Source organism: Parasteatoda tepidariorum, chromosome 3, assembly GCF_043381705.1.
Source record: "Parasteatoda tepidariorum isolate YZ-2023 chromosome 3, CAS_Ptep_4.0, whole genome shotgun sequence".
Taxonomy (NCBI): Eukaryota; Metazoa; Arthropoda; class Arachnida; order Araneae; family Theridiidae; genus Parasteatoda; species Parasteatoda tepidariorum.
Genome location: NC_092206.1, coordinates 4,870,215 through 4,884,042, shown reverse-complemented (window position 1 = coordinate 4,884,042; position 13,828 = coordinate 4,870,215). Strand labels below are relative to the sequence as shown.

Below are 13,828 nucleotides of genomic sequence, written 5' to 3'. Positions count from 1 at the left end.
GAAAGGGGATTCTAACCCATGATCCATCTACCGCGGATGATATTTTCACGTCAACACTGTGGTTGGTGCAATCTGGATGCGGAATTCGTATCAATCAGTCATCGCTAAGATACGATCCCGGTTCACCTCATTGGAAGGCGAACCCTCCATCCACTGAGAAATAACGGCTTACAATGAGCTATTGGCGACGTTCTGGGAAATACCCTGAATAGGATCGGAAGACATGCCAGCACTATTTTGATGCTCTACAGGGGTGATGCTCCCCCGCTTTGGTAGACCGACGACCTGCGCGCGACGGCGAGCACTTTACGGTAGAACAATTTAAGGAGAACCGATAATCTAGTACGGGGCTGATCAAAGTGGTCCCCCATCCGCTTATTGACTGCCGCCACTGATGCTTGACTTTAATGTTCATCTGGAAACCGTGCCTTTACGATCAGCCCAATGCGGGACAAAATAAATAAATAAATAAATAAATAAAAAAAATTAAGGAGAAATTAAAAGATGGGAAAAAACTAAAGGTCTCATTTTGATGATGTCATCCTGTGAACTGAAGATTCCACGGGGTGGCTGAAACAGTTTCGATTAAAGTTACGTTCGTTAGCTTTTTTTTTCTTTCGTTGTTGCATAACCGAACTAATTTATCACAGCCTAGCTTAAAAATGGACTGCTGTGACTGCAACGAAACGGCAACGAACGAGAAATTCATAAACGGTGTTTTGCTGTATTTATTTGCTGATTAATTAAAATTTCGAATTTTAAAAACAAAAATTTTTTAATAGAGGTAAATTTAAAGGTTGTTTTTTAATATAAACGTAAAAAATTGTAAAATGAATATCTTTGAGCGTTTGCCAAAATTTTTATTCTCTAAAAAATGAAACAGATTTGATTATTTTGACGCAGCTACCGACACGGTAATCTTCCCGGAAACTTTTTCAAAAATGAAACCACAAATAATTATACAGTTATCACAAACTAATATTTCATTAGTTGTGAAGAGAAAACAAATATGCTATCAAGAATTGACGAATTGAAATTGAGGAAAGCAGGATTAAAATTATCAAAATCTGTTTCCTTGTCTAAAGTGTTTTTCTAGTCTTAGTTTTCATCAAGCAGGTTTTGGTGTTTTTAAATGACACCTTCCACGTCTGTGATTTGGCCAAGTTTTAATTTATAGCAATTTTGTTTTCTCGTGTGTATTTTTTTACTTTATTTTAACACTGGACCACCTTAAATATTAAAAACATAAATTAATTAAAAAAAATATTGTTTAGAAAAAAAATTTAAAACCTAACGTTTAATTTAGAATAGGTTTTCCAATCATGATGTTGGCAACGACTGTATCAATGGTCTATCTACTAATTTGTCATATCTGGCTTGAATGGAACGACTGAAGCAGCGCCACCTTCAGAGTTTTCATATACATTTATCATGCTGATCGATGTTAGATATACTTTTTAGAAAATATTTTAATTTATTATTTTGTGTAATAAATGTTGTTTTGTATTGTTTTCATTTATTTCCGCATTAAATTCAATTTACTCTCATTATGGCTCCAGAGACAACGAAGAGCCACCATTTTCCAAGCTTCTTTTGAAAGAGGTTGCTCAAATTGCATTGTCCGTTAAACTTCCAAGACAAGGTGGATTTTAGGTGAGCAAGACTTTGCGGAAAGAAACCTTATAATTACCTAGATTTAATATTATTTTCACTTTGAGACTAGCTTTATTAAAGGATTTTTCCACGCTTCAAAACCCAAAGTCAACCTGGATGTAAGGTTTTTATATAGAAGATTGTTTTCCAAGGTTTTGGATTTGGGTTATGTCCGTAGAGCGTAGAATAAAACAGATTGTCTCAGATCTCGTTTTAAGGTTAGAAAGTTTACACATAAACCGCATAACAAACCTTTTAAGGTTTACATTGAAAGGTTTTTGCTGAGTTTAAATAAATTTTATTTTGTGATCTGGNAGTGGATAACAATTGTAAAAAATGAGTGAAAACAATCCCACGGACAATGCGACGGATTTAAGGTTATGTCAAGGTATGTCTCTTGTGGATATCAATTGATTGTTAGGTTTTCTCTTCTGAAATTACATTATGACGCATTCACATACATTATTAATACAAATGCATTTTCCCGGGCGAGACGATGAGGCAATCACAAGCACTTCCACTGGTTCAAGAGGTCCACGAAGGAAAAATGCACAATACCGTGATTACAGAGCACGGAAGCGAGCGGAACAGGAAAAAGAGTCGTTGAATAGAACTAGTGATCCTTCTATGACTGCTGATTCTTCTACAATTAACGTCGCAGGTTACGAAGTTTAACTTCTTCCGCTCGGAGGTACTCCACGCACTATTTTTTTATTTTTATATGTATGCCAATCCTTTTCACACATTTCAGGGAACAGTGACCCGGAATCAATCCCGTTCTTAACTCTATGAGACTGCAAGCACACAAGTTTTTTGTTCCTCAATGAAATAGATACCCCACGAGAACAAATTGAAATATAAGGCTTTCTGTATTCTTAATTTTCATAAATCTATCAATCCTTTTCTCCCTCTTTGAAGTTTTTTAAATAAAAATAAGAATAGAGAAAAAAAAGGAAGGGGAAAAAAAAAAAAACATAGTATAACCGTTAATTTATGTTGTTTTGAGCCCGTTTTGGTGACCTAAGTTTCGTTTCTCTCAGCGGCACGAAAAAATAAATAGAAATAGTTCTACTGAAGAAAAAAAAACATTTGCAACAAGGATAAAATTTTTTATTTATTTAAAGCTTAAACCAAAAATTAACACAAGTGAAATACGTACAAAAAAAAGGGGGGAAGGTAAGTAGGTAGGTATTTTACTTACGTCGCGCTAGAGAAGCGCAATGAACTATTTCATTTTACAGCCGACCTAATTATTTGGGTTTACGACTACTAATATTAAATTATCAAAATCTGTTTCCTTGTCAGTCTTAGTTTTCATCAAGCAGGTTTTGGTGTTTTTAAATGACACCTTCCACGTCTGTGATTTGGCCAAGTTTTAATTTATAACAATTTTGTTTTCTCGTGTGTATTTTTTTACTTTATTTTAACACTGGACCACCTTAGATATTGAAAACATAAATTAATTTAAAAAAATATTGCTTAGAAAAAAAATTTAAAACCTAACGTTTAATTTAGAATAGGTTTTCCAATCATGATGTTGGCAACGACTGTATCAATGGTCTATCTACTAATTTGTCATATCTGGCTTGAATGGAACGAGTGAAACAGCGCCACCTTCAGAGTTTTCATATACATTTATCATGCTGATCGATGTTAGATATACTTTTTAGAAAATATTTTAATTTATTATTTTGTGTAATAAATGTTGTTTTGTACTGTTTTCATTTATTTCCGCATTAAATTCAATTTACTCTCATTATGGCTCCAGAGACAACGAAGAGCCACCATTTTCCAAGCTTCCTTTGGAAGGAGGTTGCTCAAATTGCATTGTCCATTAAACTTCCAAGACAAGGGGGATTTTAGGTGAGCAAGACTTTGCGGAAAGAAACCTTATAATAACCTAGATTTAATATTATTTTCACTTTGAGACTAGCTTTATTAAAGGATTTTTCCACGCTTCAAAACCCAAAGTCAACCTGGATGTAAGGTTTTTATATAGAAGATTGTTTTCCAAGGTTTTGGATTTGGGTTATGTCCGTAGAGCGTAGAATAGAACAGATTGTTTCAGATCTCGTTTTAAGGTTAGAAAGTTTACACATAAAGCACATAACAAACCTTTTAAGGTTTACATTGAAAGGTTTTTGCTGAGTTTAAATAAATTTTATTTTGTGATCTGGAAATTAGATTCACCTTATTTTCAAAATTTTTTAAGAAGCGAAATAAAAATTTTAGAAAATATGAAATAAAAGTTAAATTTGGCTGGAAAAGTATCAGAGGTCAATAGTTTAAAATTGTAAACAAAAATAAATTTAAAAAAATGAATTAATAATAGAAAAAAAAACTAAAAAACTTTTGCAAAATATTCTGCGCAAAATTTTATAAAATTAGATTAAAACATAAATCTTATTTTAAACAAAATTAATTTTATTTTTATTTTAATGTAATCCTTAAATTATATTACTGAAGTAGAAGACAAAGTGAAAGCAAAAAACAGGGAGTGTTATAACGATTTTTTTTACGTAAGCATGGGAGGGAGGCTTCTGATTTATTTATTTTTCTAACAAGAAGGGAGAAAGAAATTGGCAAAAATATGCAGACATAATACACTGGTGTAAGAAATTAAGTGGATTTGCAGACTTGGTCGATCATCTCTGGAACTACTGGGCCTATTTTATTGAAATTTGATAATTACATGCATTGATACAATACAAAACAAATAACCATTCAACAATTGTAATACGCACGCATGATCGCACGTAACACTCGTTGGAGTCGGAAAGTATGAAATTGCCAGAGGACAATTCAGGCCAATTGCCACAGGAAATGATAAAATGACTTATTTCACGTATGAAATAACGCCTGTGTAGCTGCAAGAGGGGACCATAACCCTTATTAACCTAATTTTTTTTTAAATTCTGCAAATGCTGTTTCATACCTTCAGATTCCAACGAGTGTTAAGCACGATCATGCGTGTGTATTACAATTGTTGTATGGTTATTTGTTTTGTAATGTATCAATGCATGTACATATCAAATTTTATAATCGGTCCAGTAGTTCTAGAGATCGTCGACCAAGTCTGCAAATTCTGTTAATTTCTTATACTAGTGCAGGGATGGGCAAACTTTTTTGGTCGAGGGCCGANCAATCAACAATTGTAATACACACACGCATGATCGTACGTAACAAACGTTGGAGTCGAAAAGTATGAAATTGCCAGAGGACAATTCAGGCCAATTGCCACAGGGAATGACAAAATGACTTATTTCACGTATGAAATAACGCCTGTATATCTGCAAGAGGGGACCATACCCCTTATTAACCTATTTTTTTAAAAAAAAAATCTGCAAATTCTGTTTCATACCTTCCGATTCCAACGAGTGTTAAGCACGATCATGCGTGTGTATTACAATTGTTGATTGGTTATTTGTTTTGTATTGTATCAATGCATGTAATTATCAAATTTCATAATCGGTCCAGTAGTTCTAGAGATCGTCGACCAAGTCTGCAAATTCTGTTAATTTCTTATACTAGTGTATTTGAACCCTTTCGATAAAGAGACTTTGAAAATAATTATTCCATTACCGAATAGGAATTGTCTTGATATTGCAGATGCTTCATTATTATTTATTTGGCAATAAATTTACCATACGTATAGAAGATGTAGCAATTGTGTGACTGAACAATGAACAAAAAAAATCTAAAACGGATAGGTTAGTTAAGTATGTATTACAATTGTAATACAGCTGAATATGCACTTAATTACGACATAAAATGCACAAGTGACACCTTAAATCTTGAAGCTGACATGTTGTCTACAGATAATCCTGACAATAGTAATTGATATAAATAATGGAACCCATTATTTACATCTTTTGCAATAAGATGAATTTCCTATAGTCCAACAAAACGATAATTTAATTGGAAATCTTTTGTTCAACTTAACAGCATTTTTTGTTTACATAAAAAGGGTTTTACCAAAATTGTCGCATTTTCTTTAGGAGAACAAATTATTTAAAATTACTCATGAAAAGTTCGGTCCTCTTGGGATGCAAAAACTATAAATCACTTTGAGAAGTATTACTTCCCAATTTTACCTTGGCCGCAGCTGGGCTCAGAATTGGCTCAATATGAGTCCTATATAAATATGCCCCAAGAGATCAATATTGGGATGTCTTGGTTTTTTATAATGGTCCTTTATAGGGCCAATATCGGTCTATATACGGCCAGTATAGATTGAATAATGAATATAAAATATCGGATGAATCTGAATTGGCTCAATATGAGTCCTATATGAACATGCATCAAGAGACCAATATTGGGATGTCTAGATTTTTTAATATTGGTCCTTTATAGGGCCAATATGAGTCCTATATGAACATGCATCAAGAGACCAATATTGGGATGTCTAGACTTTTTAATATTGGCCCTTTATAGGGCCAATATCGGTCCATATACGGCCAATATAGATTGAATAATGAATATAAAATGGGGTCAATTTGACAACTCTATATAGGGCTTATATTGGTTGTAAAGTGGCAGTAAAATATCGGTCGAATCGGAAAATTCTGTAGATGTTCAATATCAGAAAAATAACGGTCCTTTGAACCCTTACTGAGTTATGATTCGTGAATATTGATCCAATGAGAGCCCAAGATATTTTGCTGCCAGGGTTATAAGACATTACAATTTTTAATAAACCTTGCAATACTTATCAAATAAATAAAAAATCTAAAAAAAACAAAAACGATTTGGTTTGCTTCAGGCAATGCACCCAGTCGACAAAACGTTCGAAATAATTGCAATAGATAGTATAGGTCTTTAATAATTGATCATCTTACTCAATATATGTGGTCATTTGCGCCCAATTCTATTTCAACAGAAACTTACGTTAACTTTTACACCATATCTCCTAAAAGAATTCAGAGAGATAGAAACACAGCATTTCTTCTCGTTTTTTTAAAAAAATCGAAAACATTGTAAAATAAAACAATTTTTAAAGACAAACTATAGACTGAAAACTAATGGAAATATTTAACAATTAAGACAAATGATTGTAACGCGTTTAAAATGCAGAATTAATAATTTTTCTAAAAAATTTTTCATGACTTTAATTATTTAAAGAAGTAACTGAATAATATAATTTGACTAAAATTCCACCTGTTTACTTAATGTTTGGCGTTGTCCCATTTGCACACCCATTATCGGAAGAAATTTACTCACCAATGGAAGAATCTTCAAAAATTGTAGTTGACAGAATAAAACAATATCATAAAAAAATAAAATCTATTATGATGCTAGATGAAAAGTAAAATCTATTATGCTTATTCAATTTTCCCCTAACGATACAGTAAAGTATGAAGATTTTAAATACCCAATACCAAAAAACTTACTCCTAATTTTAATGGACCTTACATAATTCTTGAAAAATTTCTGCGAAGGTACCACCCACCTGACAAATTGAAATTATTTCATGAGTAATAAATAACCGTAATAATTTAAATACTAATATGATTTACTATTATAAATAGAGTTTGGAGGCCGGGATAGCCTGATTGGTAGGGCCCTGAGCCCATGTCCAAGAGTTCGTGACTTCGATCCCAGATCGGCCAAAGACTCCCCGTGTAGTAAAATGGTGTCTGAAGCTCGTTAAATCTGTCGAGTCACAAAGTCCTCTATGTTCCCATAACAAATCAATACCTCTGGAGGTACTGATCCAGGAGTTTCCTTGTTTTCTGGATTGGTTCAAATTTACGAAGGCTTTCTGAGTTGGACATGAATTGTCGAAAACCCAATTGAGTCGGCTGTTCAACGACGGAAATAAAATAGAGTTTATTTAAAATACTTATTTTCCCTTTAATGTATATTTTATATCAAATTTAATGGTTTTTCGTTGTTGTTAAATTTAACTTGCCTTTGAAAAATAACTAAGTTTAACATAGCATGGTTCTGATCGGATGAACAAATTATTGTCATCTTTTTCTGGAAGATCAAAACATTCAAATTTTTTACGAGTTCAGCGTTTACCCCTATCTGTTATGGGGCGATGTTTAATATTCCTTCTCTCTGAGGTCAACACCACAAATCGAGTTATGTGGCCCTGGCTAGAGATCGGGAGTTAAAATAAAGAAAAGCTTTGTGCCCAATATTTTTATTATTATTAAATAGCACACGGACAAACATAAATTTGAATAATTACGAGAAGGGAGGAAAAAGAAAGATAGCTTGAATATACGATAAAATTGACACAAAGAAAACACGTCGAAAAATATTATTATTTGCACGATTCGTATTAAAAAGATCGGGATTTTAAAATACACGTAGAAATCTGATCGAAACGATTGACAAGTAGGTTGGATTAACACTGAAATAGACAATTTGAGATTACAAATTCGAAGCTAACGCATCATAATTTCGTATTATTAAAAATATTAGGATTTAAAAAATTATGAAAATTTGTAGGTATTAGGTAGGTACTTTATTTACATCGCACTAGAGCTGCACAACGGGCTTTTGGCGACAGTTTGGTAAACATCCCTGAAGATGATCCGAAAGCATGCTATCGCAAATTTGGTCCGCTGCAGAGGTGATACTTGTAGTGTTTTCAATATAACGCGTTCTTTCAATTTAACTTTCAACGAAACAAACAGCAAATGAATTGGAAGACTCCACAAGCTTACTATAATGCTGACCCAAAATAAAAGAAACGGAACTACCTTAAACTATCATAACCAAATAGATATTACTCAAAACATGGCAAACCTTACACTTTATTTATGCTGTTGATTTTGATAAATTTGTTTTCGGCTCATGACCTGTTAGAATTTATAAATTAAAGTAAACTCTTATGAATGGTAAAATTACGTTTCAATGTAACTCAGTAATAACATAATAATATAAATTAGTACATAAATACATACACAGTATATAAATTTAAACACAAATCACAATTGGCGAAATAGGCTACAGGTAGCATAGAGCAGAACTCTCTACCTATGACAAGATTTCACATGCTTTCACCATTAACTTGTGGAGAGTCATCGAAGGTAGTACGTTAGTTTATGTCTTGATTTTCTACTAGATTAAAATCTTTCAATTTAGGTAACTGTATGCAACTGAAAACTACATTATGCAGTTCTAAAAGAAAATTTCATAAGAATTTTAAAAACATTTTTAACTCTTAAATAAAAAAAAAAATATTAAGGAAAGAAAAAATATCGTTGTACATTCCTATACAACTGAAAAGAGAAGGAGAGGGAAGGGTCAAAGGGATGGAACCGGTCTACTCCCCAGTTGGAGTATTCGAGCGTTGCGATAGCGACTTATAAAACTTCCTAGAATATGAAGCTTGTTCAAACATTGCCTCGTAAACATATTATAAGCGGAGGCATACTCCGGAAGTTATTCAATCTTTATCCGGTTTTAAGTACGGTAGGTACTTTATTTACGTCGCTCTGGAGCTGCACAATGGTCAATGGGGTATTGGCGACGGTTTGGGATCCATTCCTGAGGATGATCCGAAGACTTGCCACATCAATTATGATTCTCCGCAGAGGGCATGGCTCCTTTTCTTTGGTAGCCCGACGATTTGCGTATGAAGTCGAGCACTTTACAATAGAACAGTATAATGAGGACCGATACCGCGCACCCTCAGTCACTTAGCAGGCTGATCAAAGCGGTCACTTACCCGCTTACTGACCACAGCCAGTGATTCTTGACTTCGGTGTTCTACGGGGAACCGTGTCTTTATGAGTCCACTGTGGGATTCTGGTTTTAGAAAGCTTGTAACTGTTTAAATTAAGGCAATCATCCATAAACTCAAATACAATTGGGTATACTATAGCCTACGTCACAGGTTGTGTTATTCCTACTCCCATGAACGGCATTTTCTGCGAGCCTAACTTCAAGTCACAAATAAACAAACGAAGTGTTTGATCGTTTAAATAGCTGCTCGCCAGATTTTATTGCATTATAAAGAAAAGTAATTGATATTCGATTTTTGATTAATAATTGATTGATTGATTGATTTTATTGAAATTACATACATTTGCTGACTTGTGTGCTCAATATAGGCTTATAAGTCATTGTCAAGTAGAAAATACAGATAGAACAATTCAGAGAAAGACATCACAAAGAATACATCCAGGGTTACGGCGGGATTCGAACCCGCTACCTCCACGCTTAACAGAGCGTTTGGACCAGCGATACCGCTCGGCCAGGGAGGCCCCTTAATAATTGATTTATGTGGATAGTGGCATAGAATTTAGCATTGCGTCATGGTAAATGTTATTCCTACTAAGTGGAAGTAGTTGTGTTTTTTTTATATTATACCCAATTATTGCGATCACAAATACGATACTCTTTAGAGGACAACCCGAAACCTTTATATTTCATAAATGTCACTAGATGGCAGCATCGTTAGAAATAGGCTTATAATTTGAAACTTATGCACGTTCTTTAATACAAAGTGGTGCCTCTTCGCCTCCATTTTCGCATATTCCCGGCTCCAAATATTTTGAAAACTGTGTTATAAGGAATCCAGTTTCAGCTAATTTTAAGCGTTTATAAAAGCTAATTCTTCAGTTGCACAAATTTTTACGAATGAATAACAACAATTTTTATTATTATCAATCTCAAAAAGTACCAATTCCTTTAGCTTTTCCTTTTGATTTGAATAAAGATTCTCACTTCGTATTACTACTGTCACTCGAAAAATGATTTATTAATTTAACATTTTATTAATAACTTTTGATTCTTATTTGTGCTATCAACAATGGAAATAACCAGAAACAGTAAGTTTATATCAGAATCTGTCATTTTGTCAATCTTTACATTTAGAATTGTTAATTTTAGTGTTCTGTAATTTCAATAGTACATTTGTTTTGTTTATTTTTAGTGTCTGTATATACCTTAATATTTTTTGTCTTTTTCGGCTCTTTTAAATTGTAACTTAACGACTCAATCTCTTTTTGATTTACCATTCTTATTAAATTCTGTCAGAGTTCCTTTTTTCCGTCATCACATTATCCTATTTTATTCTTGCCTTTGATATTTTCTTGAATTTCAAATAGTTTATTTCAAGCTTAACTTAATAGGTTGTGCATTAAAGATTAGTTTGAAGGAGTGAATTGAACATTTTGTACTTGTTACTTGTCCTTTGCCCTGCTTCCCTTCTTTGCCTAGTAGTGAACCTGATTGCAGAATTTATGTAGACAATCCTCACTATCTATTTAAAACCAAATTTGTCTGCCACATGAACACAGGGGGAGATTTCTGTATCGTGATCTGTGGCAGAAAAATTGCCAAGTGTTGGAAACTTCTAGGCAATGGCCCTCTGGAAACTAAAAAAAACGTCACAGAAAAAGAACAACTCGAAAGGTATAACTCATAGCCACCCCCAGGCAAACATCTGCATGTTTTTTTAAAAAAAAAATTTGAAAGTTTAAAATCTATTTGGCGCTTGTAGTTGACGCGATGGATCAACAATAGTCAGACAGAGATTTTCAGGGATATATCAGTATCCTTATTAACCCCTTAACTGCGGAGTAAAATTTACGTAATTCACTTCCCAGTGCCACCGTTTTTTGCTCAAGTACACTTTCTTATGCGGTGTTTTGGTGGGGTAAAATGATGCACGCGTTGCAATTTAAAAACAGTTTACTTTTACAAGACAAGAAAAAGGAAAGAAAGAAAATACAAAATTTAAATTAAATAATAAAAGTACAATATAAAAGATGTTAAAACTTAGCTGTTGTATGATAAATCCTGAAACATGGTTGGACACATAAACGAACATCACATTGATTGCACTGATAGAGGGATTCACAAAGAATTTTTTTTCTTGAACGGACGGTACATTTTCGCGATTAATTTTTCTTTGAAGACGTTGATGGAAATAATAAAAAGCACTAAATAAACACGGGAAACGAAAGCGAAAAAAGAATAAACCCAACCTTACTCAAATAGAGACATGCAAGCGATTAATACGATATCACTTTTCCATAACATCCTTTCCCCATTCCCCCTCCTCAAAAATTAGTAATACATTTGCAAAGCAAACACTTTCAAGGTCATTTTACTGCATTCTGAAGTAGGGGGGTGTAGTTCTATTTATACCAGTGCAATGCAAAGTATCTTACTTCGGGAAAGCGTATATATACGCCTGCGGCAGTTAACGCATCGTCTGGCCGAGATGTATATATATGCCTGCGGCAGTTAAGGGATTAAGAAATTTCAGTTATTTTATTATGATTTGGAAAACTTGATGGGAAATGCAAACATAATTTTTCAGAAATGCAGATAATCTTATTAGAAAAATAAATTTTTTATTTTAAAAAATTTTGAAATTTCTTTTTTTTACTGGCATTTTACTGTAAATAATTTCATGGAGATAACAAAATATTAAATTAATTAGATCTAAATATGAATACATGGTTTAAAAAATCATTAAAGGGTGAAAAAAAAGTATTTTAAGTTTGGGAATCCTCTTTACCATTCCACAGAATCCTAAAGTTCCGGCGAAACGCCATTTGGGAACTGTCGATTTAAATCATATGCTTTTTGTCAGTATGCTATTTTTCTGTTTGATACTATGCTTTCTGTTTACATTCTTTGATCATGCTCAAATATTGATGATTTTATTATTGTAACTTTTAGATTTTGTTGAAACATTGCCTGCTGTGAAAGAAGCTATAGATTGGTGTGATTTTTTAGCTATAGACACTGAGTTAACTGGTAAATAAATCTAACTTTTATTAAAATTCTTTTGTTGCAAGCTATATAAGACTGCATATCATAAGGATGCACAGGGGGCCTTGATGTGTAACCCGCAGCAACAGCCTCAACAATCTGGAAAATATAGCCCTCATAGTATAGTATGGCGAACAGTCCATAGTTTGTTTCCTTTAATGTTAATTTTATTTTCTGTGTATTTCGCCATGTCTTGCAACTATAAAATTTATTTATCCAAAGATAATTCCATAAACAATATAACTTTAAGTGAAATTTTATTATTTCATTTAATAATAAAATTAATAATAGTAATGAAATTTTGAATTAAAAATATGTCTTCTTTGAAATTCGATTTCTTACTATTCCCACCATTACGTTCAAGTTTTGTGTTTTGCCTCTTAAAATTACATGCTTATAAATAAAAACTTGTCTACCTAACAGTTCAAAATTTTTCTACTATTATTAAATTACATAATAAAAATTAATCAATATTTACTAAAAGTATTATTCTTCATGCAGCTATCTTTTGATATACGAATTTTATAGTTGTGTGCAAAAATTTTTCAATTTGCTTAAAAAGTTCTTGAGATATGGCGAAATGCACAGAAAATAAAATTAACATTATGGGGTTCAAACTTTGGACCTCTCTCCTGACCAAGCTATGGGGACCATATTTTCCAGACTGCAAGTACTCCCTATATTTTGAGCGCTAGAAATCTGAATCTGTTGCAAAAAAGGTATGTTTCTTCGAGGAAAGTACGTTTTTGAGTGTGATTTTATAACTTAAAATATTGTCTATGTTAATAATTTCACATAAATTGGGTCACCCCTCATGAATCATTAGGATTGAGTCCTAGAACGCAAAGATTAGATCATTAGAACAAATGTTATTCAGAGTAGTCCGTTATTTATTTTGCACATTGTACATCCCTAGTTAGAAGTCTGGGCCTGTGGATATTCTTTAAGGTAATTCGTTGGGTTTTTTAAGCGCTTATGTGTTCATATTATGCTAAATTAGAATTATTATTATGCTAAATTATAAATTTTAGAATCAATTTTGCATTTGAATTTCTTTTAAAATCCAAACCCATTACTTGTGAGAAAGGTGTGATATCAGAATTTATCATTTTGTTTATCATTGATGTTAAATTAGAGAGTGTTGCCATCAGGGCTGCTGCTTTTTGGCTATTACAGTAGGGAACCGATTATCCAGAACGATCTGGACCATCTCTATTCCGGATAACTGATTTTTCTGAATCGCTGCAAAAAGCCTTTTTTTTTATCGTCAAACCGAACTAAAAAAAAATATTAGGAAATAATCTTAAAAAGAAGAAAAAACGATGAAGTAATACAGTAGTGATTATTTCTAAAATGATGGTATGGTAAACATCTTTCAAAAAAGAAAGAAAAATCCTAAAATCTTATGAGGAAAAAAAATTTTTTTTTT

General features: G+C 32.8%; 2 protein-coding genes across 3 annotated transcripts in view; both read left to right on the top strand.

The window, feature by feature from the left end:
- The window catches only part of LOC107451892 (P protein), a 38,100-nt gene extending 36,589 nt beyond the window's left edge, over positions 1-1,511 (top strand). Inside the window, exon 18 of the mRNA XM_071178238.1 lies at positions 1,307-1,511. Coding sequence (XP_071034339.1) covers positions 1,307-1,394 — 88 coding nt within the window. The 3' untranslated portion in view covers positions 1,395-1,511. The remainder of the gene's footprint in view (positions 1-1,306) is intronic.
- An 8,427-nt stretch (positions 1,512-9,938) lies between these two features.
- Positions 9,939-13,828, top strand: part of LOC107451883 (poly(A)-specific ribonuclease PARN) — a 51,426-nt gene continuing 47,536 nt past the window's right edge. The window contains exons 1-2 of one of the 2 annotated variants that reach the window (XM_043051127.2): positions 9,939-10,442; positions 12,307-12,384. In XM_043051127.2, coding sequence (XP_042907061.1) covers positions 10,424-10,442; positions 12,307-12,384 — 97 coding nt within the window. In that variant the 5' untranslated portion in view covers positions 9,939-10,423. The remainder of the gene's footprint in view (positions 10,443-12,306; positions 12,385-13,828) is intronic. The other variant, XM_071178237.1, reaches the window with a different exon arrangement.